This window comes from Dreissena polymorpha, chromosome 5 (assembly GCF_020536995.1).
Source record: "Dreissena polymorpha isolate Duluth1 chromosome 5, UMN_Dpol_1.0, whole genome shotgun sequence".
NCBI lineage: Eukaryota > Metazoa > Mollusca > Bivalvia > Myida > Dreissenidae > Dreissena > Dreissena polymorpha.
In genome coordinates, this window is record NC_068359.1 from 738,764 (window position 1) to 765,644 (window position 26,881).

A 26,881-nucleotide genomic window follows, 5' to 3' on the forward strand; every position below is an offset into this window, starting at 1 on the left:
GAGTTCAAAGGTCAAAAATGGCCATAAATGAGCTTGTCCAGGCCTTAACTATGTCGTTCATTGTGAGATTTTAAAATCATTTGGCACATTTGTTCACCATCATTGGACGGTGTGTCGCGCAAAAACGGCAATAAATGGTCTTGTCTGGGCCATAACTATGCCATTCATTGTGAGATTTAAAAATGACTCTGTACATTAATTTTGTTCACAGTCATTGGACGGCGTGTCATGTGAAAGAACTCAAGAGTTCAAAGGTCAAAATGGCTATAAATGATAATGGCATAATAATTCTTAAAATCGCCATAAATTAGATTCTCACGTTTTGTGAAGACAGGATGAAAAATAGTCTGTGTCAATGCGGCATGTGGGGGTATATGTCACGTCTGTGACAAGGCTGTAGTTATCATTTGGCAGGTACAGATCATTTTTACAAGGGAAGAAATATTTTTATGCCCCCGAAGGACGGCATATAGTGATCTGACTGTCCTTCCGTCTGTCAGTCTGTCCGTCTGTCCTGTCTTTCCGTCACACTTTGCGTTTAGGTTTCGAAAATTGCTCATAACTTCTATGTCCCTTGAGATATAACCTTCATATTTGGTAAGCATGTGTATATGGACAAGGCCTTTCCATAGGCACGCAATTTTTTACCCCTGTGGCCTTGATCTTGAACTTAGGGTCCGCGTTTAGGTTTTAAATGCTGCATTTAGGTTTTCGAAAAATGCTCATAACTTTTATCAAAGCATTTATAGGGGGCATATGTCATCCTATGGTGACAGCTCTTGTTTAAGGGATATAAAAAAAAAAATTAATACATCAAAGCAGCGCAGTAGGGGGCACAGTGTTTCTGACAATCACATGATCATCTCTAGTTAAGTTTGTTCTAATTCTGCACCTGGGGTCAAACGTGAAATGTCTCCAGGGTTCATCCTTTGCACATTTACTTTCATAGTGGTAACCTTTAAAAATCTTTTCTGACACTGCATTTACTTTGACTTTCATATTTGGTGCGCTGTAACATCTAGATGCTATTTACAAAATTGTTTGAGTTGTGTCCCTTAAGGCCAAAAGTGGCCTATCACGGTGGGTCACCGAGCTTCATTCAATTGCATAGGGAAAGCCTACACGACTTAAATTGCCTGAAACTGCAAAGCCCAAGGCCCTCATATTTGGTAGCATCCTCTACAAAGTTTGTCCCAATTATGCCCCAGAGGATAAAAGAGGTCTCACCCCAGAGGTCTTCAGTTTTACGATGACTTACATAGAGAAACCCTTACAAAATCTTCTTATCTAAAACCATAAAGTGCATGTTTTTTATGCCCCCGGTTCGAAAGATTGGGGGTACATTGTTTTTGGCCTGTCTGTCTGTCATTCATCTGTGTGTCCCAAAACTTTAACCTTGGTTAAAGTTTTGCAATTACTTTTGCATTATTGAAGATAGCAACTTGATACTTGACATGCATGTGTATCTCATGGAGCTGCACATTTTGAGTGGTGAAAGGTCAATGTTATCCTTCAAGGTCAAAGGTCAAATAAATGGCTTCAAAGCGGCACAACAGGGGGCATTGTGTTTCTGACAAACACATCTCTTGTTCATATTTGGTTTGTAGCACCATCTAGAGGTCCTCATTAAAGTTTGCTGATGTAATAACCTACCTTAAGTAAAGTTAATCAATTAATCAACATATTTTGTGTGTACATTTCAGTTGAAGTTGGATTTATGTTCCAGTCACAATGAAGATGGAGTGTATGTGTCTACAGGCTCGTTTGTCATGTACAACTGCGCTCGTCTGGCTACTTTGTTTGAACATTTTCAACAAGCTGTCCTGGATGGTAAAAATGAAACTTTTAGATGCCATTTACTTTATTGCATTATCATTGGCTTTTAAAGTTGAAATGTTCACAGATGATTTTTTTTTTCGAGCATATGAGCACATAGACTTCTTGAATGATATCGTCTTCTCCACTGAACCACTGGGCAGATTTAAATGGAACAGGAATGATCCATGGGCAATCCCTTTTCAAAGATAATCAAACTATTTTGGTGCATTGCATATGTAGGTATATGCTGAGTTTGTTCAAACCATGCCCATGTGGTCGAAATCAGCTATGCACAGGGTTCACATGATTTACTGATATATAAAAGTGTAGAGTAGATTGCTTTAAAAACCATCTGTGAAACCACCATGCCAGGTCAGAATTTGGTCTGTAACATAGTATGGCTATCCTCTACATAGGTGATTCAAATAATTCCAATGGAGTCAATATTGGCCTGCCTTGGCGGTCACTTGTTTTCGTTTTATGTATACAGTAAAAACCTTTAAAAATTTAAAACCACTAGGTCAAGAGGTTTGGTATTTTGTATGTATCATTGAATAGTTGTCCACTTACAATTTTGTTCAAATCTTTCCCCTGAGGTCAAAACTTGACACTCCCAAGGTTCACAAGAGCTATATGGACTTATAAAGTAAAAAACTTACAAAATCTTCTCGGAAACCACTAGGGTCAGTGGTTTCATATTTAAGGTTTAATATTGTATGGTAGTCCTGTACAAATTTGGTAAAATCATGCCTCTGAGATCAACATTTGCCCCGCCAAAAGGGTTACTTGTTTCTCTTCTATGTATACAGTGAAGTCTTTTAAAAAGTTCTACTCTGAAATTGCAGGGCCCAAAGGTTTTGTATGAAACGTCTTACAGGGGTCCTCTGCTAAGTTTTGAAAAATCTTTCCTCTAGGCCCAAAACTAAACAAGAGGGCCAAGATGACCCTAGTTTGCTCACCTGAGAAGAGTGTGTTCATTGAATTTTTACCAAATGTATTGGGCTGTTTGTAAAACATGCATGCCTGCATATGGACTGTCAGTTGTAATGGCAGCCATTGTGTGAATATGAATATATTAGTCATTGTGACTTTGACTTTTGACCTTGGTTTCTTGAGTTGTCATCTGGTCACCATTTTACAGTGTCGAGACATTGTTGTTAAGACGTTTGACCTAGTGACTTGAACATTATGTTGGTCATCTGCCAGTCATGATCAATGTAACTATAAAGATCATGAATCTAGGCATAAGCATTGTCAGTAAATATCAAGAAACAATTTTATTGTTTTGAGTCACTGTGATGTTGATCTTTGATGTAGTGATTTGAAATTCAAAAGAGGTATTTTTATAATAATGATCAATGTACCTATGAAGTCTTTATTCTAGGTGAAAGTGTTTTTGAGTTATCATTTGAAAACCAATTTTTGTATTTTGAAAAATCAATGTGTGTATCCTTCAGCATGACTCATTCCCTCCTCTGTCTCATAAACAATGTTAGGCATCAATGGGTTAATATCAAATTGAGTTGTGTGTGTTTGTTCTTGTGAACTTGTAGATTTTAGAGCACATATGAACTGTAGTTACCTAGTCTGATAACAAAATAATATTTGCATAGTGTTTTCATAGTTGAGATGTTAAGATTTTAAATTACAAAACAAACAAATGAATTACATTCCATCTTGCATCGTTTCAAGGTCAGCCTACTGTTAGTCTGTCTGGAAATTGTCAATTTAGTTCTTTGTGTTTAATTACCAAAACAAAAAAAAACTTGAAACCACAAACATCTTATAAAAGATGCAATGATTATAATGCACACATGTCAGATGGATAACAAAGTTATAAGATGTTCAAAACATCTACATGATAAATTCCAATTTTGATTGTTTTAATAAGAAAATTATATCAACTTGACCATTATATTGTTTTATTATCCTAGGCATAAGCTTTCTTGAGTTATCATCCAAAAACCATTTTACTGTGTCAAGTAACCATGACCTTGACCTAGTGACCTGAAAGTCAATACGGGTCATCTGCAAGTCATGATCAATGTACCTATGAAGTTTCATGATCCTAGGCATAGGCCTTCTTGAGTTATCATCTGGAAATCATTTTTCTAAGTTGAAACACCATGACCTTGACCTTTGACCTAGTGACCTGAAAATCAATAGGGGTCATCTTCGAGTCATGATCAATGTACCTATGAAGTTTCATCATCCTAGGCATAAGCGTTCTTTAGTAAAATAATTTTACTATTTTGGGTCACCCCAATGTACCTATGAAGTTTCATGATCCTAGGCGTAAGCGTTCTTGAGTTATCATCCTGAAACCATTTTTCTAAGTTGAGTCACCGTGACCTTGACCTTTGACCTAGTGACCTGAAAATCAATAGGGGTCATCTGCAAGTCATGATCAATGTACCTATGAACTTTGATGATCTTAGGCATTAGCGTTCTCAAGCTTTCATCCGGAAACTATTTTACTGTTTCGGGTCACCGTGACCTTGACCTTTGATCTAGTGACCTGAAAATCAATAGGGGTCATCTGTGAGTCATGATCAATTTACCTATGAAGTTTCATGATCCTAGGCATAAGAGTTCTTGAGTTATCATCCAGAAACCATTTTACTATTTTGGGTCACCTTGACCTATGACCTAGTGACCTCAAAATCAATAGGGGTCATCTGCGAGTCATGATCAATGTACCTATGAAGTTTCATGATCCTAGCCGTAAGCGTTCTTGAGTTATCATCCGGAAACCATTTTACTATTTTGGGTCACCGTGACCTTGAGCTTTGACCTAGTGACCTCAAAATCAATAGGGATCATCTGCGAGTCATTACACTGTATCAATGTACCTATGAAGTTTCATGATCCTAGGCCTAAGGGTTCTTGACTTATCATTCGGAAACCATCTGGTGGACAGACATACGGACCGACATGAGCAAAACAATATATCCCCTCTTCTTCGAAGGGGGGAATAAAAATGTGACTTCCATTGTGTTCGATCACAAGATTAGACCGAAATCATTTTCATGAAAATTGGGCCAAAAATGTTAACGTTTTCATTATATACATATAGAGAAAAATGCCCCACCCACTGGCGGCCATGTTTTTTCACCGATCCTAACCATTGTCGAACTCGTCCAAGATATCAATAAAACCAATGTTTTGACCAACTTTCATGATGATTGGGAAAAAATTGTGACTTCTAGAGTGTTTACAAGGTTTCTCTATAGCCAAATAGGGAAAACTGCCACTATATACATACGTGTATAAAGAAAAAATGCCCCGCCCACTGGCGGCCATGTTTTTTCACCGATCCTAACCATTGTCGAACTCGTCCAAGATATCAATAAAACCAATGTTTTGACCAACTTTCATGATGATTGGGAAAAAATTGTGACTTCTAGAGTGTTTACAAGGTTTCTCTATAGCCAAATAGGGAAAACTGCCACTATATACATATAAAGAAAAATGCCCCGCCCACTGGCGGCCATGTTTTTTCACTGATCTGGACCATTTTCGAACTCGTCCGAGATATCAATTAAATCAATGTTTTGACCAACTTTCATGATGATTGGGCAAAAATTGTGACTTCTAGAGTGTTTACAAGGTTTCTCTATAGCCAAATAAGGAAAACTGCCCTGGCCACTGGCGGCCATGTTTTTCAACAGACCGGAACCACTTTTGAACTCAATCAAGATATCATTAAGACAAACATTTTGACAAAGTTACATGAAGATTTAACATAAAATGTGACTTCTACAGTGTTTACAAGGTTTTTCTTTTTTTTGACCTAGTGACCTAGTTTTTGACCCGGCCCAACCCAGTTTCGAACTCGGCCGAGATTTTATTGGGGCAAAGCTTCTGACCAAATTTCATTAAGCTGGGACAAGAAATGTGGCCTCTAGAGTGTTTACGAGCAAATGTTAACAGACGGACGGACGGACGATGGACAAAGACCGGTCAGAGAAGCTCACCTGAGCAATCAGGTGAGCTAAAAATCGCAGGGAACAAGGGTTTGTTATTTTGCATTGAACATCTTAAAGTAGTCCTCAGCTGAGTTTGGAAAAAAACTTTCTCCTGGGGTCAAAATTAGTTTTTATGCCCGCTGAAAGGTGGCATATAGCAGTCAGACTGTCCATCCGTTTGTCCGTCTGGGCTTCCATTTTCTGGATTTTTTTCCTAAATGCTTTCAGATATTGACCTGATATTTGGTGTGTGAGTCTACCTTCATGACTTACAGATAAATTGTGAGTTTCATTGTGGTCCAATGAGTTTTTGAGAAGTTAAAGGCCTAGGACTGAGACATTTTCTCTATAATAATGGTTTCCGAAAATTTATTACAAAATGCTTTCCGATATTTGGCTGATTTTTGTTATGTGAGTCTACCCACATGACTAACATATAAAGACTAGAGTGAGTTTAGTTCCAGTCCATTATTTCTGGCAAACTTATGGACCTTGGACTTTCTCTGTAATAACGCTTTTCTATGAAAGGCTTTTAGATATTAGGTAGATTTTTATGCCCCCGGATCGAAAGATCGGGGGTATATTGTATTTGTCCTGTTTGTCTGTCATTCTGTCCCAAAACTTTAACCTTGGTTAAGTTTGATAACTCTTGCAATATTGAAGATAGCAACTTGATATTTACCATGCATGTATATCTCATGGAGCTGCACATTTCGTGTTGTGAAAAGTCGAGGTCAAGGTCATCCTTCAAGGTCAAAGGTCAAATATCATTGTATTTTTTTTCCTTCGTTAAAGTTTTATCATAACTTTTTAAATATTGAACACAGCAACTTCATATTTGGCATGCATGTGTATCTCGTGAAGCTGCACATTTTGAGTGGTGAAAGATCAAGTTCATCCTTCAAGGTCAAAGGTAAAAAAAATATTATTTTTTTATTTATTTCTCCATTCAATCTCTTACTTACTTCTCGTGGAGCTGCACATTTTGAGTGGTGAAAGGTCAATAAAATACAATCCAAGGGAAGTAATAAGCTTTAAAAGGGAGATAATATCTAAACCTGCCAAATGATATATTGAAATTTTATTTCAAAGCGGCGCAATAGGGGGCATTGTGTTTCTGACAAACACATCTCTTGTTGATATGTGAGTCTACCTTCATGACTTACAGATTTAGTGTAAGTTTTGTTCTGGGCTGTTGATTTTTGGTGAAGTTATGGGTCTTTGACTACGGAATTTTCTTTAAAATAACACTTATAAATTTTAATTTTCAAAACGCTTTCAGGTACTGTCCAACGCCCATAACTTTGTCAAATATCAACTGACAGTTATTTTGCCATGATGTTTTTTAATTGGGATATAGCTGCTGTGTGGCTTCAAAGTGCAGTAGGGGGATTACAACTTGTCCTCCTGAACTGCTTGGCAGATTTTAATTTAAGTTCACAGGGAGGATTCTTGTGTGACTCCTTTTGAAAGTTGTTCTTATCAGTCCATTGCATATATGGGTCACCTTAGCTAAAAATATATTTAAAAAATGAAACTTCAACAATCTTGTTCTCTGAAATAATTATGTGTGTAACATTGTCTAATTGTCCACTACGTAATTTGTTCAAGTAATGCTCTTGGAGTTCAATATGGCCACACCCGAGGGGTCACATGATTTATAAATATAGCAAAATGACTTAAAAATCCCAGATCATTTCATCTATGATTTCATCAGAGTAATCACAGTCCTTGATTAATAATCTCAAATCTGTAGCAAACTGTTCGAACGTTTCTCCATCATTTTGTATTCTGGTCTTGAAAACATATCTTGAGTAAATTTTGTTAGATTTGGGTTTGCAATACTGTTCAAATTGATCAAAATGATGTTGCAAGTTTTTCTTCTGGTCATTAGTTAATGTCCATGTACTATAAATTGAATGTCCTTTTTCGCCAACCCATAACATTAAATAATTTACTGGTTTCTTCGTCTTTTCCTTTTAATGGACCTTTGAACATGAAATCACAGTGCAATTTGAACGATTTAAATGCTTGGTGTAAGTCCGCATTGTCCCAGTCCATCCTTGGAGTTTGGCCTATATTGTGTCCGCTTTCCATCTTTATAAAATGAGCAGAATGTCACAATTAGCACAAAAATCCTGGAAATATATGATTGTATTGAAATCAAAATTCCATTGGTTGTATCTGAAGTTTTTTAATTTCTGACACCATGTTGTAGTCTAGCCGGTGCAGTTATTACAACTCAAGGCGTATGCGGCTACATGTTTATTCAGTAATGTTTAAGCTGCAAGTGTTCAACAAACTGTATAGCATATTCATACATAAAGATAACTCTTACCGATAATAGTTAAGTATAAAACAGTTAAGTCCCTTTAACTTTTCATTAAATTATGGAACAGTGTACACTTTAAAAATCTCTTAAACTGCCAGGCAACAGTGGTTTGGTAAATGGCATGTAATAACGACCTTGAGTCTATGGACCTCCTGATTGTGCTTGTGATTGGAAAAGAATACATAAAGCTAAAACCAATTTTTTGCAAAATTTGTCAGAGGATGATTGCATCAAATATTTTTTTGCATTTTCTCTTTTAGGAGAGATTTGTCTTGGTTTATGAGCATCAGTTTTTCTTCAGGAACATATCCTGACCTTCCAGAACTTGAAGAGGTGGATTTCTCCATGTTGAAAGAAGAGGTACCTATATTTGATTTTGGGTTAAGTTCTTTAAGTGATAACATATGTATAATAATACAGTATGTTTTATTCTTACTTGCAACTCATTGTGTACCTTAATGTATTTATATTTGTCATTTGCACAAATGCAGTTGAATGTAGTTTTATTCATACAAGTAAAAATAAATAAATTCTGCGTCTACATGAATATGTTTTAATTTTTTTTAAATCACTTTCTAAATAAAATTATATCATACAAAATGTGTATTTAATACTGTCTATTTCAGCAAGAATGGGAGCTTCTGTTTGCCTATGTAGCTACTTTTCCAGACCTGGTCAAGCAAACAGTGGAGGATTTCATCACAGCTGGCAGCGTGGCAGTGTCCATAAACACTCACAAAGTTTGTTGTTACTTTTTAATGTCCCCAGCATTAAATTAGAGTGAGAAATACTGGTTTGACTTATGAATGCCTGTTTGTCTGTCTGTTTGTTTATGACAAGCTCTTGTGCTTGTTGAAAGTAGCTTAGTTTGATACTTACTGATACTTAACATATAAAAATAATGAACTTAACTATTATTCAAGAAATGGATATTTTGTGCTTTTTGATTTCATCTTATTATTTTACCTGTCATAACTCATAAGGTCTGGTGCCTGTGGTTTCATTATTTTATTATGCAGATAATATTAAAGCAGGTATATTTTGTTTATTGAAAGATATTTAATTTGGACGTGGTCTTGAGCTGTGGGGGAAGGGGGGACAAGAATTCCAGTAGGAAACCCCTCGTTGGGTATGGTGACCATCAAACAAGCTCACACCGGTTGGGAGCAGGGATTGATCCCAGGTCGCCAAGGAAATTAGCTAACCTCTGCTCTTACCAGAAAGCCTCTTCATGCTTGTATAAAGTTTTTGGAAAGTATTTCCTCACTTTTTATCATTTATATTTTCAGGTGTGCCAAATGCTTGGAACATTATGTCGCTGTTTAAGTTCCTACTATTCAAGATTCCACATATTAGGGGTAATGATATTAACATATAGATAAAGTTTATTAATCACGTACAGATATGTGTGCATGATATCCTCCTCTTGATATGAGCACAGGTAATTCACCAATGTTTGCAAACTAAAAGAGCATTAAAAAAACATTTGCGTTTATTTGACACAGCATTGTGTTATAAACTTTGGCAATTTTTAATTAACTATAATAACTGATAATTGTGCATTAAATATTGCACAAGTTTATCCCCTTTTTCAACTTATAATTTCTAAGACATGATTGGTACAACTTGTTGCTTATTACATCATGGTAAATTCTTGGGATACTTGTGTGTCAAACCTGACTTGTTCCTCAAGGAATCTCGTGACCACCTTTACCCCCAGATGTTTGCCAGGCTGTATCTGTTGAAGGCAGTGCACCAGGTCATGGTAAACAGTCTACACCTTCTGGGCATAACTCCGCAGAATCAGCTCTGAGTACAGGTATTGTCCATTTAACTAGCAAATTTGTTGAATTAATATCCCCCGCCAATATGCTTCTGGACACAAAAGTATTCTGGACAGATGGACAACACCCTTTGACCTCAATGTGTGACCTTGACCTTAGCCCCTAGGATTATGGGTGTTGAATGTGAAGCACCCCCAGATGATTGAGAACAACTATGGCAAGTTTCATGGCTGTGGCTCATGTGATAATGGAGATAAAGCTCTAAGCTTATATTACAAAGCATTTTTTCAAGATAAAAAGGGCCATAACTCCGTTTTTAACAGATGGTGTACAATGCCATTTGGCGTGCATCATCCTCTTATCCAAATATTTAATCATACCAAGTTTCAATGAAATCCGCCAAGGCATGCCAAGATTTGGCTCAGGACGGACGGAAAGACAGGCGGACAGACAACGCCAAAACAATATCCCTCACTCTCAGCCTATGGCGGGGGATAATTATAAATAACTGAATGTTCATGTACATATGTTGCTATTGAATGTTTTCATTTATAAAAAAAATTATGGTTCACTTACAAATAGTCTTGAATCGTAATATATTTATCAAAAGATATAATTTATATAGTTAACTATTTTGTGGTGCTATGCACTTTGTGCTTATATAGTGTTTACATGACTATTCAATGCTGAAATGCTTCTCGACATTGTGCTGGTATAATTTTTATAGGACTATTCAATGCTTCAGTATTTACCTATTTGCTGCTTTAAATAGTCTTGTGAAAATTCTGTGCTGCAATGCTTTTGACATTTTGCTAATTTAAAGGGGCCTTTTCACAGATTTTGGCATTTTTTAACTTATTCATTAAATGCTTTATATCGATAAATGTAAACATTGGATCGTAAAAGCTCCAGTAAAAAATCAAGAATAAAATTTAAAAAAGGAAAAGAACATTGCCCGGACCAGGTTTCGAACCAGTGACCCCTGGAGTCCTGCCAGAGTCCTGAAGTAAAAACGCTTTAGCCTACTGAGCTATTCCGCCGATTACACATACGTGAAGTATTTTATACCTTATATAAGCAATCTTCGTAGTTTCACAAAATTTAACGACAAAAACAGAACTCTCCAAATTATTCAATCGTTTCGCGTTGCAACGCTTTATAATTTTTAGGTTTTAAAATCGTCAAAACATGCATATAATTGCTATATTAGACCATGGTTAATGTTCAGCATTACTGTTTCCTCACAAATATCATAACTAAAACGAAAATTTGCGAATCTGAAACAACTTTTTTCAATTTTGTCAATTTACCAAAGCGTGAAAAGATCCCTTTAAAGTTGAATGAATATGCTGCAATGCTGTTTGACATTGTGCTAGTATAACATTCACATGACTATTCTATGCTGCAATGCTGTTTGACATTGTGCTGGTATAACATTCACATGACTATTCCATGCTGCAATGCTGTTTGACATTGTGCTGGTATACCATTCATATGACTATTTTACACTGCAATGCTATTTGACATTGTGCTGGTATAACATTCAAGTGACTATTCCATGCTGCAATGCCATTTGACATTGTGCTGATATAACATTCACATGGCAATTCAATGTTGCAATGCTGTTTGACATTGTGCTGGTATAAAATTCACATGACTTTTCCATGCTGCAATGCTGTTTGACATTGTGCTGGTATAACGTTCACTTGACTATTCCATGCTGTAATGCTGTATGACATTGTGCTGGTATAACATGGTGCTGTTATAACATTCACATGACTATTCCATGCTGCAATGCTATTTGGCATTGTGCTGGTATAAACATTCACATGGCAATTCAATGCTGCATCTATGCTGCAATTATATTTGACATTGTGCTAGTATAATGTTCTCATGCCTTTTCTAGATTTCCATGCTATAACTTAAGTTTAATTGACCAAATTAGCTGAAACTTGGGAGAAAGCTATGTTGCATTGAGATCCTGCTTGAAATAGTATTTGATGAATGTTGTAGGAAGCGTTCATGCAGACCTAGTTTGTGATTTCATTTTCACCAGTAGGGTCAAGGTCACTGTTTTTAAAATAGAAGCAAAAAGATTTCTGCATGATACCTTGAGTTTATAAAGAGGTTTTGGTCTGAAATTGTGTGTTAATGTAGTGTCAATGCGGACCAAGATTGAATTTTGGGCCACTTTGGTCAAGGTTAATGTAGCAGTTACAAAACATAGAAAAACTTGTTTTTTCACTATACCGTAATTGTTCTTTAATTTATGGCGGAGTACAATTGGAGACTTTTTGCTACACATACAATTTTTAGAAGCTGCATATTGACTTAAATAAATGTACGCTTTAAAAAAGCAATAAGATTTGCATTATTGGCACTTGACATCATTAATTGTTCTAAAAGTGATACTGTACAAAAACTGTGAATACATTTGATTGGTTCCTTATGACAAAACTTGTTTCTCTTCTTAGGCAGAGGGATATTGTTTTTGCATTGTCTGTCTGTCCTTCAGTCGTGAAGCCATATCTCAATATTGCTTTGGCTGTTTTCATTATACCCCCACAAACGAAGTTTAGGGGGGTATATAGGAGTGAGCTTGTCTGTCTGTTGGTCGGTCTGTCTGTCGGTCCGTATTTAGTGTCCGCTCTCTAATTCAAGTTGTTTTCATCCGATCTTCACCAAACTTGGTCAGATGTTGTATCTAGATGATGTCTAGGTCAAGTTCTAATATGGGTCATGCTGGGTCAAAAACTAGATCACGGATTCACTTAGTGCGTTTCAAACATTTAGCATGGTATCCGCTTTTTTATTTGAAGACAACATGCAAACTATTCTGTGTCAATGCGGCATGTGGGGGTATTCGTCACGTCTGTGACAAGCTCTAGTTTAAACTTTGTATGAGAGGATTGTGCAGGTAAAATGCTTACGAAATCAATTGGCGACAAAAGGAGCTATGGCCTTTTTTTTACTTGAAAATAAGCACACTTGTGGATATGCAGATTTTATTGAAACTAAGTGTGATATGGATAAGAGCAGGATATAAGTCAAATGTCAACGCAAATCATTTTTCAATGTTTGCCCTTGTTTACTTGAAAATACCGTTTTTACATAGGTTTGTTTTTGTCTTGAGCTATATCTCCAATAACAAATGAACCGCAGTAATAAAAAATATCACAGTTGTTTTCAATCTGAGTCACATTCAAGACCCATAACCCTATAGTCAAGGTCACACATTTAGGTCAAAGATCACACAATTGATTAATTAACAATGGTTTAGCCATAACTTTACTATGCATCAATTGATTCTATAATAACTTTCTAACAATGTTCTCCTTTATCTGGCTGTGTGCCATAGGTAAGACTCGGGTCTCTAGGGTCAAGGTCACTCATTGAGATCAAATTTTGCGAATTTTGATTAAATATACATTATTTTGTTAGAATTCTACCATAAATCAAGGGATTTGAAAATATCGTGATGCTATTGTTCATTGTTATCAAGCAGTGCGGCACATGCAATACCCGTGTCCCTATTGCCAAGATCAAGGTCGCAAAAAAATTCGTTGCACACTGCCTTTATAGTCCATATAAACGGACTCCTAGAGCCTTTGATAATTTTTGCTATGGCGGCTCTGGCAGTCCATATGCACGCCTTCATAAACATGGGTGCAGTTCAGCGCAGCGAATCCGTGCGCTTCACTAAACAGACTTCGTTCGAGACAAAGTGAGGAAAATAATGAATAAACTTCATAAACATGTTCAATTTACCTGAATGGCAACCTACGGATGTTATCCTTTGCATGCACCCTATAAAACACGACGATGTTTCAACACACTTTTCTCGCTGACATGTTTATGTTTAAATTTGAAACAGTGTATTCTGTATCGAATACCACATCGTTATCAACTTTATAGGCTGGAGCACATAACCCGACGTGCAAAATATTGGTGTACTGCGACCTAACCAATATTGGGTCAATTTTCCAATATGGCGGATACAGCGTACAAATCAAAACCTAAGTAAATAAAATCAATTATTTCTTGCTTTTATGGTACCATTTAGATAAGTTTGTGGTTAAGATAGGTAAACTTTAATAAGTTCTTGCAGTTTCAGTGTTCCTTAACCCTTGCATTGTTGCACCCATGGACAAGAAAGAGCGTATTGCAACTCGAAGCAGCGCATTGGGCTATAAAGCTTAGAGTTGAATTATTGCAACTAACTTCCTTTATAAAGCAGAGTTATCACGATTACTTCCATAAAATATTTTTAAAGCTTTTTCTGGTAGATTAAATTAAAACGTGTTTCCAATATATATAGACAGCTTAATGAGGAATAGCAATTGTCCTTACACCAAGCTTAAAAAATATTCTTCACCCAACCATAAACACATTTTCCTAATTTACGAGGGATATGAATTCAACGAATTTGCTTCAACTGAATTGCCTCTTAGAATTATGAGTGAAACCGTTGTCTGCAACCGGTAAGCAATGTTCGTATGTCTATATTTCTGAACGTTCACACTGACATTTAGCTAATTTAAATACCATACAGGATCTCTTCAACACGGAGAAGACGTTTGGGTCCCGGCATTTGACCGCGACCCATGCGCCTGTTCCAATGCTGGACGTAAGGAGGATGCAGGCGGTAACGAGCCACACTTTGTTGCTTCCGTCCTCGATAAACTCCCGATGCCTATGGGTTGTTGATGTGTCGTATCTGAAAATGACGTTAATAAAATGTAAATTTTTATATACAAATCTTTTTTCAATGTTTCCACTCCCATTTATGTCCACCAGCCCACCAGGTTTCCTTGAGCTTTACATTTCTGTTATTTACTGATGCACACGAAGTATTCACGAAAAAATATACGATTTCTTAATTTTGTTAAACATTAATACGAGTTTTAAATGTTTTAAATAAAGTACACGCAACTGCTTTTTGATGACAATTGGAAAATGTGTTTGAGTGATGTACTCGATATTGTATAATAAATGTTTAATAAATTGATTTATTCCAATGCGTAGCCTTTGGAAAGTGAGTATAAGTTCAGAACACGTAATTAAACAAAACTGCATTCGTTTTAAACAGCAAATATTCAAAAAACATAACAAGCAAATAAACAAAATAATATCGTTAAAACAACATATAAACAAAATGCATTGTTCGAATCAGCAAATTAACCACATACCATCGCTCAAACCAGCAAACAAACAATACCATCGTCAAAACCAGCATATGCACACAATACCATCATCCAAACCAGCAAATACACAGAATACCATCGTCCAGACAAGCAAATGCACAAAATACCATCGTCCAAACAAGCAAACGCACATAATACCATCGTCCAAACCAGCAAACGCACATAATACCATCGTCCAAACCAGCAAACACACATAACATCATCGTCCAAACCAGCAAATGCACACAATACCATCGTCCAAACCAGCAATTACACATAATACCATCGCTTGAACCAGCAACAAACAATACCATCGTCCAAACCAGCAAATGCACACAATACCATCGTCCAAACCAGAAAATGCACATAATACCATCGTCCAAACCAGCACATGCACACAATACCACCGTTCAAACCAGCAAACATGCATAATACCATCGTCCAAACCAGCTAGCAAACAATACCATCGTCCAAACCAGCAAATGCACACAAAACCATCGTCCAAACTAGCAATAGCACATAAAACCATCGTCCAAACCAGCAAATGCACACAATACCATCGTCCCAACCAGCAAATGCACACAATACCATCGTCCAAACCAGCAAACAAACACAATACCATCGTCCAAAACCAGCAAACAAACACAATACCATTGTCAAAACCAGCAATTACACATAATACCATCATCCAAACCAGAAAATGCACACAATACCCTCGTTCAAATCAGCAAATGCACACAACATCTTCGTCCAAACCAGCACATACACATTAAACCATCGCATCGTACCAAACTCGAGCGCGCTGTTTTCCCCACAGCTCCTGTTTAATTAAGTGGGCAGGTTGTTGCTACTTGTCATCGATCAGACCCGATCCAAGACTGAAATCTTCACGGAGTAAAGGGCATTCTCCCTGCTAAGTTCACGGACCTCGGTACCATAATTCAATAAAACATACAAAAAAAAACATTCTTACCGTTCTTGCCATGATATTATGCTTTAAAACTAATAGTCAAGTGCCGTTTGAAACCTGTGTTTACATACATTTCAACTGGCCGACATTTTAAACACACGAATGATTTCATGGGTCCAACGCGAAGGTGTGTCTTTACTCCTGAAGATTTTATTCATAAATCGAGTCTGATCGATGACGAGTATGTCACTCGAGTTTTGCATCGTGTTATTTTTAGCTTATCTATTTTTTGAAAAAAAATGATGAGCTATTGTCATCACCTTGGCGTCGGCGTTGGCGTCCGGTTAAGTTTTTCGTTTAGGTCCACTTTTCTCAGAAAGTATCAATGCTATTGCATTCAAACTTGGTACACTTACTTACTATCATGAGGGGACTGGGCAGGCAAAGGAAGATAACTCTGGCGTGCATTTTGACAGAATTATGTGCCCTTTTTATACTTAGAAAATTGAAAATTTTGGTTAAGTTTTGTGTTAAGGTCCATTTTATTCCTTAAGTATCAAAGCTATTGCTTTCATACTTGCAACACTTCCTTACTATCATAAGGGGACTGTGCAGGCAAAGTAATGTAACTCTGACTGGCATTTTGACAGAATTATGTGCCCTTTTTATACTTAGAAAATTAAAAATTTGGTTAAGTTTTGTGTTTAGGTCCACTTTATTCCTACAGTATCAAATCTATTGCTTTCATACTTGCAACACTTATTAACTATCATAAGGGGACTGTGCAGGCAAAGTTATGTAACTCTGACTGGCATTTGGACGGAATTATGGGCCCTTTATACTTAGAAAATTGAAAATTTGGTTAAGTTTTGTGTTTTCGTCCACTTTATCCCTAAAGTATCATAGATATTGCTTTCATACTTGGAACACTCGCAAACTATCGTAAGGGTACAGTAAAAAGACAAGTTGCATAACTCTGGTTGTCATTTTTACAGAATTATGGCCCTTTTTTGACTTAGTAACTTTGAATATATGGTTAAATTTTGTGTTTCGATCAACTTTACTTCTAAAGTATCAAGGCTATTGCTTTCAAACTTCAAATACTTTCATGCTATCATGAGGTTACTGTACCTGGCAAGTTGAATTTTACCTTGACACTTGAATGACCTTGACTCTCAATGTCAAATTATTAAATTTTGCTAAAATTGCCATAACTTCTTTATTTATGATTAGATTTGATCGATACTTTGACAAAACTATTCTTACCTGACATACCACAATAGACTCCACCCAAACCATCCCCCGTGCCCTCCCCCCCCCCCTCCGAATCCCCCCCCCTTTTTTTTTTTTTTTTTTTTTTTAAGATCATCTCACAAATGACCACCACACCCTCACACTATACCCCCACCCCGACCCCACCCCCCCCCCCCCCCAATTATTTTTTTTGAAACAGTTAAAAACACAAATATTTATTTTTAGTATTTTATGTTTGAAATACCGTCCAACCATCCTACCCAAGAATCCCCCCCCACCCCCCCACCCCACCCCCCTCCCCCCCCCCGACCCCACCCCCCCTCCCCCCCCTCACCCCGAATCCCCCCCCCTATTTTTTTTTTAAGATCATCTCACAAATGACCACCACACCCTCACACTATACCCGCCCACCCCACCCCCCACTCCCCCCATTTTTCTTTTGGAACGGTTAAAAAACACAAATATTTATTTTTATTATTTTATGTTTGAAATACCGTCCAACCATCGCACCCAAGAATCCCCCCCCCCCCCCCCCCCCCCCCCCCCCCCCCCCCCCCCCCCCAATTTTTTTTTGTTGCATTTTTTTTCCGCATGTTTGGAAGATAATGTAATACATGTCCACACCCCCACACTGTACACCCCTCTTCACTCCACCCCTCCCTCCTTTGTGATTGAAAATGAAAGTCCCTTCACATTTAAAAAGAAAATAGATGAGCGGTCTGCACCCGCAAGGCGGTGCTCTTGTTTAAAATTTGACACAGCATTGTAAAAAATATTATAAGATATGTATATTGCAAGAAGGAAATTTATTTCTGCATTTAATAAGACCGAGTTAATGAAAATCGCTTCACAATTGTTGAAGTTATGGCTGTTCAAAGCGATGCACCCTGTTTTTGGGTCATTTTGAGTTGAATACCTTGTAATATATGTCTGGGAAACATTAATACTGAACATTTACCGTGCTCTAAAATATCCATTATATGCATCTTTTGACGATTTAAAAACATTAAAATTATAAAGCGTTGCAACTCGAAACGATTAAATTATTTGGAGAGTTTTGTTGTTGTTTTATTTTGCGATACTACGAGGATTGCTTATATAAAGTATGTAATGCATCATTCCTTGTGTGAGTACGGATGGCCGAGTGGTCTAAGCGATAGGCTTTTACACCAGGGTTCAGTGGTTCGAGCCCAGTTAAGGGTTACTTTTTTCTTTCTTTAATTTTATTCTTGTTTTTTAATTGGAGCTTTTTAGATCCAATGTTTACATTTATCAATATAAAGCAGTTAATGACAATCTTCAATACATGCCAAAATCTGTGAAAAAGGCCCCTTTAATACCGGTACCTATCAAGGAATGACATTATTCTGTCGTCACTAATAACTGCCTCGAAGAAATAAAACAACAGGAAGCATCTGACAGCTGGAATAAAGTTTCATTTAATTAAATGACAGTATTTCAGATAAAAGCATCAGCTCCAGGAAATAATGCCGATTATGGACCATTAATAGTTTATGTCAATGTCATTCCATTTTGCCTTTGCAATCGCCCTAAATTTAGGTCAAAGTGATCTTAGTCAGCTTCGCCATAAAAATGAATACATATTTTAACACTTGATCCAGTATTTTTCATTTTATTTATGTTATATTTAATTTTTTACATTCCCGCCACATAGCTGCCAAGACTTCAGATAGAGACGGGCCCAGCGTTAGGTTCAAAGGGGCCTTTGCTTCTCGGACATACAGGTAGATTGCATAAGTCTAAAAAAAAGCCACCGACAGCCCATCGTTATAAGATGATAGACAGTACTAAATTTGGTGATTTTCGATTTCTCGCTGTGATGATTGTAATACACTTTACTTGACTAAACTTATCCCCCGCCAAAAGGATACAGAATTGGGCCAGTCCGTCCGTCCGTCATTCATGTCGTCCGTCTGTCATACAGGTGGTTAGAGTGTGGCTATGATATTAATTAATTAAAACATCATTTTGAATAAAAACTAATCAAATTATAACAAAAAATCAACTTCTCTGAAAAAATAATTTCACTATCAAATATATATATAACAACGTCTTCAACTCAAAATCCCGATTAATGAATGAAATCTTCAGGAGTAAAGACACACCTTCGAATTGGACCAATTAAATCACTCTTGTGTTTAAAATGTCGGCCACTTGAAATGTATGTAAACAAAGGTTCAAATGGCGCTGGACAGTTAGTTTTTATGCATTATGTAACGGCAAGAACGGTAAGAATGTTTTTTCATACGTTTTATTGAAATATGGTACCAAGGTCCGTGAACATTTCAGGGAAAATGCACACAACTCCGTGAAGATTTCAGTCTTCGATCGGGTCTGATCGATGACAAGTAGGTCACACGAGATGTGTATCATGTTATATCTTAAATTTTGACCCAGTATTTGTACAAATATTACAAGATATGTACATTTCCAGAAAGGAAATTAAATTTTGCGTTGAATAAGATTATAATTATATTTGATAGTGATTTTTTTTCAGAGAAGTTGAGTTTTCGTTGATTCGGTTATTTTTCATCTAAAATGATGTTTTTACTAATTAATATCAAAGCCACACGCTAACTTCCTGTGGTTCATCGCCCCATTTAGTTTCCTTTCTTTAAGGGCCTGCCATTAAGTGTCAAGAGCATATGTCCCACTGTTTGCAGACGATCCGATTGTCTACCTCACAATAAACTACCGCACTTCAGTATAGAACTTCACTGATGATTTACACAATCTTGAAAAATGGTGAAAATAATTGTCCTTGAATTTCAACCCTGACGAATGTGACATCATCCAAATACGCACAAAATAGACGCCAGCTATATTTTAACATTCATAGCGCATTATTCAACTCAAAAGAGTAATTACACAAGCAGTGTTACACTTTAAAGAAGTGAAACTCCAGCTGATGGAGCAGTATTGAATTTTTATTATAAACAATTAGTTGGTCCTTTATTTAAGGCAAGTGACCGATTGCCCAAACAGTAAAAAACAGCACAAAACAGCACAATACGAAACAACATAAACACATATAAGAATAAAGCTGGGGTCACCGCCTTGGAATTCTTTTGGAAATAAAATGATAAACAACACAGACACCGACCACCCTGGTCATGTCATAACAAATTAAAACGACCACGTTAATGCATGTCATCGCAAACGTTTACACGTAGGAAACAACACAATCTTAATTCCTCACTAAAACACAGCATCATATAAACTTATTTTCCATGCGGTACATAACAATCTGGAACGAGCTTCGGAAGTATATATAGTACGATTCAGTCGCACACAACAGAACAATCATTGAACAATTGGCTAAGCAAGTTTCACTGTAAGTAGTTTTTCTTATAAATATGGTAGGTTAAACATAAACAATGTGAACCTTTAGCAGCATTAACAAGAGAGAAACCGTTTATTTAGTAAGAACCCCGTTGTTTGTTCATACAAAATATTGTTTTATAATTCCTTAAATTTATGGTATTGTCTCTGACATGTACCTGCTTACTAAAATCACTTTTGACTGCTGTCAGCATGAAGCTGACGTTGTGAACAAAGCATTCTGAAGATCGACTTTCTTTTTTTTCAGAAAATGTTTGAGGTTTACATCAAGATAACTTAATTAATTTTGACGATATAATTACGAATTATTAAATATATACGATAATACCCGATCCACAAAAATATTTACGTATTTTTTCCTTATTTGATATAAAACTTTAAAAAACGAAGTTTGATACTAGCAAATGCATGTCCTTATAAAAGTTGGCCTGTAAATTCTAAATGCCATCTCGGCCTATTAATGGTATAAATATGATTAAGGCAGCTTGTATTCTTTACGCAACAAGGAAAAGGACAGTAGACTTGTGCCATTATTTTGATGCGAAGTACTGTCGGCCATCGCAATAATATGTAACAGGAAAAACTTTTGTCTGAAGGTTTAACGTTTATTAACACGCGAAAACACATTTTATTTAGAACAGTGGCGATGACTATTGTCCGATTTATTTCGTATTTAAACTTCAAACATTTGGCGTGGCGGTAGGGGATGTCACGATCATCATACTTAAATTATCACCCTGTCTCAAGGATCGTGATTTAGTTTATCGCTGCCAATAAATATCGTGATTTGCGTACGTCCTTGCATGCTTTGGAACACAGCGATTTGTGAGGCCCCGTTTAACCTTTTGTCACAAGACCCTTGGTTTAATATTCAATATAATTATCAGGCGAGAAATGCTCGCATGTATTCATTTTTATTTACGAACCATTTATTGACTCGTGCCAGGTTTGGATCAGTCGAGATAGTTATGTGTATTAATTAATTGCTTACTTCGCATCTGTGCGAAATAGATACAATATTTTTATAAATAAAGGGATACACAAATGCCACAAACTTATAATGTTTACATGAATTTTCTCTGACATTGTAATCTGTGTTTGTTGATCAATCAATACATGCATGTTTTACAATCTAAACGTTTTTAAAAGTTTGCTTTCATAATAAAATTATATTAAAATTGTTTATAACGAAAGTTTTGTGAGTGTGACGTGAAGATAACGTCACGATGATGCTGAAGCAATATCGATTGGAAACAACCACATACACTATTTTATTTGTAACAATATAATATAAAGCATTTGGGCGGTTAAAAATTCTCATGCCTTGGCGAGACGAGAAGAGTAGTGTTTACCTGTGAGTTGTTAAAAGATCCTTAACGAGTGTTCACTTATTTATAATGGTGTATACCCTTAAATTATTACTGTGCTAATACGTATCAAAGACAAGTGTACTAATGTTAAGACATCTTGGTATCGGAGGAAGGTTTGGTAGCCTTCTTTGATCAGTTTTTAATTTTTATTCCCCAATACATAGAACTGTCCGTTCCAAGGCGGTGATCTCTGTCTCAATCCTGCTGTCCGTTCCAAGGCGGTAATCTCTGTCTCAATCCTGTTCATAGAACTGTCCGTTCCAAGGCGGTAATCTCTGTCTCAATCCTGTTCATAGAACTGTCCGTTCCAAGGCGGTGATCTCTGTCTCAATCCTGTTCATAGAACTGTCCGTTCCAAGGCGGTGATCTCTGTCTCAATCCTGCTGTCCGTTCCAAGGCGGTAATCTCTGTCTCAATCCTGTTCATAGAACTGTCCGTTCCAAGGCGGTGATCTCTGTCTCAATCCTGCTGTCCGTTCCAAGGCGGTAATCTCTGTCTCAATCCTGTTCATAGAACTGTCCGTTCCAAGGCGGTGATCTCTGTCTCAATCCTGTTCATAGAACTGTCCGTTCCAAGGCGGTGATCTCTGTCTCAATCCTGCTGTCCGTTCCAAGGCGGTAATCTCTGTCTCAATCCTGTTCATAGAACTGTCCGTTCCAAGGCGGTGATCTCTGTCTCAATCCTGCTGTCCGTTCCAAGGCGGTAATCTCTGTCTCAATCCTGTTCATACTGAGTATTGTATTATATGTCTTGCGCGTTTTTGACTGATAGTAATTATATTTTGTCCTGATTATGATTCCGTTTCTGGAGTGTCATTGTTCATATATCCAAATATAATATGCTTCCAATAGATACAAAAAAAAATATATTCAATTGTTTAAGAGAATGGCAAGTATCAACATGCCTGATTCTTCAAAGGTTTGGAATCGCAAAAAGCCCCCCAAAAAAATTCCTGGTATATGCTTTATGATTAAGGGAAACGCAGATAACCACATGACTTGAAACGTGTTATAGACTTTAGGATCGTTTTCGACCACACTAACCAAACCCGCCTTTACATGCAATGTAAAATGTACATGTTATGCAAAAATGTATAACAAAATGAAATGTTCCTGTGATCTGCCTACTGGCAAGGAAGGAAGCTTTAACACAGTATTCTTTATAACAAAATGCTGCGTCGATTGCTAACCCCTACCATCCCAAATAAGCGTAAATATATTTTCAACCATAAAAGAACATTTCTATATCTGACTTATAACCTAATGAAATAGAATGACACGACAATAGTCGGGCCTTTCTTGACGAAAAACAGAGTGGAAATCAAGGTCAACGTCATTGCATAAGTGTTACCATCTATAAAACTGATCACGATGACAATCTATGTCAGCAGTTTTTGTGCAAGAAAGCAAGCGCTCACAACCATGTACCCCATCGTATTCCTTGCTATGGTCAGTATATCATTATATAGATTACTTTTGATGAAAACGAATGCTACTTTGTAACAAACGAACTATGTTAAATTATTTAGCTTGTTGTGCTGCGCATCGAAATCAGTGCTGATACATGTTTAATTCTTTTAAAATGACAACATATAAAACAATGTGTATTCAAATGTTCACGTGATCAAAACAAAGTAAAATTTCTTATCGTTATATTAATATTCGATTGATTTCTAAATTTTAACTGCCAAATAACAGTTGTTTGCCGGTTAGGATGCACTTTGTTAAACTTCTCCCATTATCATGAACAGAGGTCTGAACGTTTGTACAGTATATAATTCATTCTTTCTATATCGTATTATTTCTGGGTTTCAATCAAAATGTATATGTAATGCATAGAACCATAGGCGCCTAAGAGAAACACGGGTGTTAGAGAACTGTACCCGTTAGCCATAACGTTTAATATCTAAAACTGCCCAACTACTTAGTCTATAGCACAAGCTCCAAATAGAGTTACCGTATATATTGTTCTACAAGTGGACCTTACATAAGACCACACATATTATCCGTTTGTATTCTGTCTTAGGGGTGAGTCGCAATTGTAATGTTAGAATCGAAACAGTTTAATCATTATAATTGTTCATCGGCTAATTTACAAGTCGTTGTCGTTCTATATCGTAGCTAAACAAAGATTAATCGAAGATTATTTCGTAAGCATCTCTGACCTGAACCCATATTATTCCGCTGAAGGTCGCAGTTGTGCACTGTGCCACCACGGTCACCATGCCAACAGACATGTCGACAACGGCTGCCCCTATGACGACGACAAAACCTCCCACGGTCCTTTTCGACATGAAAAGCGTACGTTTGCCTCAAACATGATACAATTTTGTGCGTTTTTTGTACCACGTTAACTTCCTTAAGGGCTTTAAATACTGCAAAGACCGTTGCAACGAAATTATGATGAAGTATTTCTAGAAACATGCAAGAGAAATACGGCTATTGAGCAAAGTTGTGTAAATAAATAAAATAAAATAAGAAAATGTCCTAAATACAATTAACAATTGTTTAAAAAAAATCATGTTGAGACTTGTTTGAAGAAAAAAGAATTTTAAATAAGAATCGTTTTTAAGATTTGTCAGATGTTTTTATTTTTTGAAAATATTACCAATTGCCCTTTTACATGGTAAAGACCTACATTCCCGGTTATTTCGCATGTGTGTGTATGTTTAATGAAAACGTATGGCGAATGATTGCACAGGAGTTCTTCATACTTGCTTTATACATAAATTCCAAAGTGTTGTTCCCGTTATGCAATATCAAGGAAAGGCGATTGTGGTTTCCAGGGGCGGATGCTATTAGGACAATTATATCAATAATTTGCATCATTTTCATTATAATTCCAACATAATCTTATGGTGGTTATCGGTAATGTTTGCTCTGATAAGTACAAGTTTTATATGCATCTATGTTTCATTCAACTACAACACAATGCCGCTTAAGGTTTTTCTTCTTAGTGTCATATGCATCAATGTTACAATTACATTCCAGCACAAGGCGATGGTGGTTGCCGCGGACGGTTGCTATGAGTACCACATGAACCACCAGGATACACTTGATCATGCCAACAACTTGGCTGCTCTTACGGTAAGGCTGTTTAAAATCATAACAAATTTTTCAAGAATAAAAAAACAAACATTTAAATTGAGAAAGGGAATCTTAAATGATGTCAATTTACATTTGGCGTTATTGTCTTGTATTTATTTGTCTTGTATTGCTGCATGCGGAATCCTGTCAAGTTAAGATAATTGGTGACTTGTCCTAATTACCGTAAAGGCATTTCTCCCCTGGTGATGGCTCTGGGGTTTCAATATTCAAGTCTATATATAATCAATGTGTTTAATGTAGAGTTATGTCTACGGTGCATAAGAACTCTTTATCTTGAATAACGATTAGTTTAAGGTTTGTTCTACATGGCGTGTGTTCGCAATCAAATTCCATAAACACAATTTAAAGTTTATGATAGCATTTGAGTTCACTTTTACAGCAACGAATCATCGATGCGTGGACGGCTAGGAAAAACACACAGGAAACTGGTCACCACCATATCGATCACATGACACCGGAAATTACAACCGCGTGCGCGTCACTTCCTGTTTATAGCTTCGATTAAAAATATGGATCGACGCGTTTTCTTTGGTTTCAATGTAATTAAAGTCAATAATGCTGTTATTAAATTTTGCTGTTTGACTGGATAATAAAGTGAAATGCCTTATCATTCATAATTGTGTATTTATAATTAAAAGTCAAAATATTGACCTACTTTAATACCATATCATAAGTCAGTGGTTTTCGTGGATACAAACATACAAGATCTTGTCATTTTGGTACAAACTAAAATAAAATCACATAAACCGTGATATTTGTGAGTTTCAAACATAAACAATACAACTGTTAATTTTCAAACATTATTCATGTCGTCTATGTATGTCTCAATATGTATCACTAAATAATAAGAATAAATTCGGTCGCTGCGTAGTTATTTTATTATATCAAAGTCAATTACTATATTTACCAGTTTAAACTCCGCTCTATCTAAACTGTTCTTCCAATAAGAAACATAAAATAAAATTAGGTCATGAGAGAATGTTAAAGCAAGAAAATATGGTCTTGCATTTACATGAATTTCACAGGTACTCGTATTTTCATTCGTCTTGTGAATACATGGCTTATTGAAACATTATACAACAACAAAACATATCCATCCCATATATTTCGCATTTAAATATAATAAATATAATAATTGAAAGAATATACATTTCGACACAAATTGTTCAGTTGTTTTCGGGCTCTAAGTGAAGACTTATATATGCAATTAAATTCTATAATATAAACACTCGTATGCAACTACTAACTACTTATAATAAATATACATTTTTTCAGTAATGTGAAAACTACACATCTACGAACAAAGGTTCTGATGCACCGCATAAATCTTTGTTTTTGTTGGTAAATAAGATCATCCGGGAAATCAATGAAATCAAAAAGAATGATGCGAATATTAAATTAAAATAAATATTATATAATAATAAATTATTTGAACATTATTGTTAACAGATAGGAACACACAATATGTGCGTTGCCATTTCCTTCAGTGTATCAGGAGATTAGTTTGAAAATCACGCTCTAAGCATCTAAGATGATGCTTGAAGGATATACCTCAATAAAGGGGTATTTTCTCCAGCGAAGAATGTTTTCCTTTAGCATTAATCACAATAATACTCACCTGTATCAATTTACAAAAAGAAATCTTACATAAAATGTATGTTCGCTACCTTGCACGCACTAACATTTTACGCGTACATAAATGTCTGTTCTGCATACAAAATACTTATGCCATCGCTAAGCAATCATACATCACCTCCCCTTATGTGAAATTAAATGACACTGATTGTGAATC

General features: G+C 36.3%; 2 protein-coding genes across 3 annotated transcripts in view; both read left to right on the top strand.

Annotated features, from left to right (window-relative positions):
- LOC127832583 (DALR anticodon-binding domain-containing protein 3-like) overlaps positions 1 to 14,649 on the top strand; it is a 43,089-nt gene extending 28,440 nt beyond the window's left edge. The window contains exons 9-14 of the mRNA XM_052358105.1: positions 1,704 to 1,830; positions 8,420 to 8,478; positions 8,745 to 8,858; positions 9,408 to 9,476; positions 9,812 to 9,937; positions 14,455 to 14,649. Of these exons, the coding sequence (XP_052214065.1) occupies positions 1,704 to 1,830; positions 8,420 to 8,478; positions 8,745 to 8,858; positions 9,408 to 9,476; positions 9,812 to 9,931 (489 nt within the window). The 3' untranslated portion in view covers positions 9,932 to 9,937; positions 14,455 to 14,649. The remainder of the gene's footprint in view (positions 1 to 1,703; positions 1,831 to 8,419; positions 8,479 to 8,744; positions 8,859 to 9,407; positions 9,477 to 9,811; positions 9,938 to 14,454) is intronic.
- A 4,725-nt stretch (positions 14,650 to 19,374) lies between these two features.
- Positions 19,375 to 25,699, top strand: LOC127832586 (uncharacterized). Of its 2 annotated transcripts, none has more exons than XM_052358110.1 (4): positions 19,375 to 19,498; positions 24,172 to 24,282; positions 24,973 to 25,068; positions 25,469 to 25,699. In XM_052358110.1, the coding sequence occupies exons 1-4, from the start codon at positions 19,430 to 19,432 to the stop codon at positions 25,592 to 25,594; spliced, it is 402 nt and encodes a 133-aa protein (XP_052214070.1). In that variant the 5' UTR covers positions 19,375 to 19,429; the 3' UTR covers positions 25,595 to 25,699. The 2 variants fall into 2 exon arrangements, with proteins under 2 accessions (XP_052214070.1, XP_052214069.1); XM_052358109.1 differs by lacking the exon at positions 19,375 to 19,498 and adding an exon at positions 23,266 to 23,430.
- Positions 25,700 to 26,881: the final 1,182 nt, after the last annotated feature.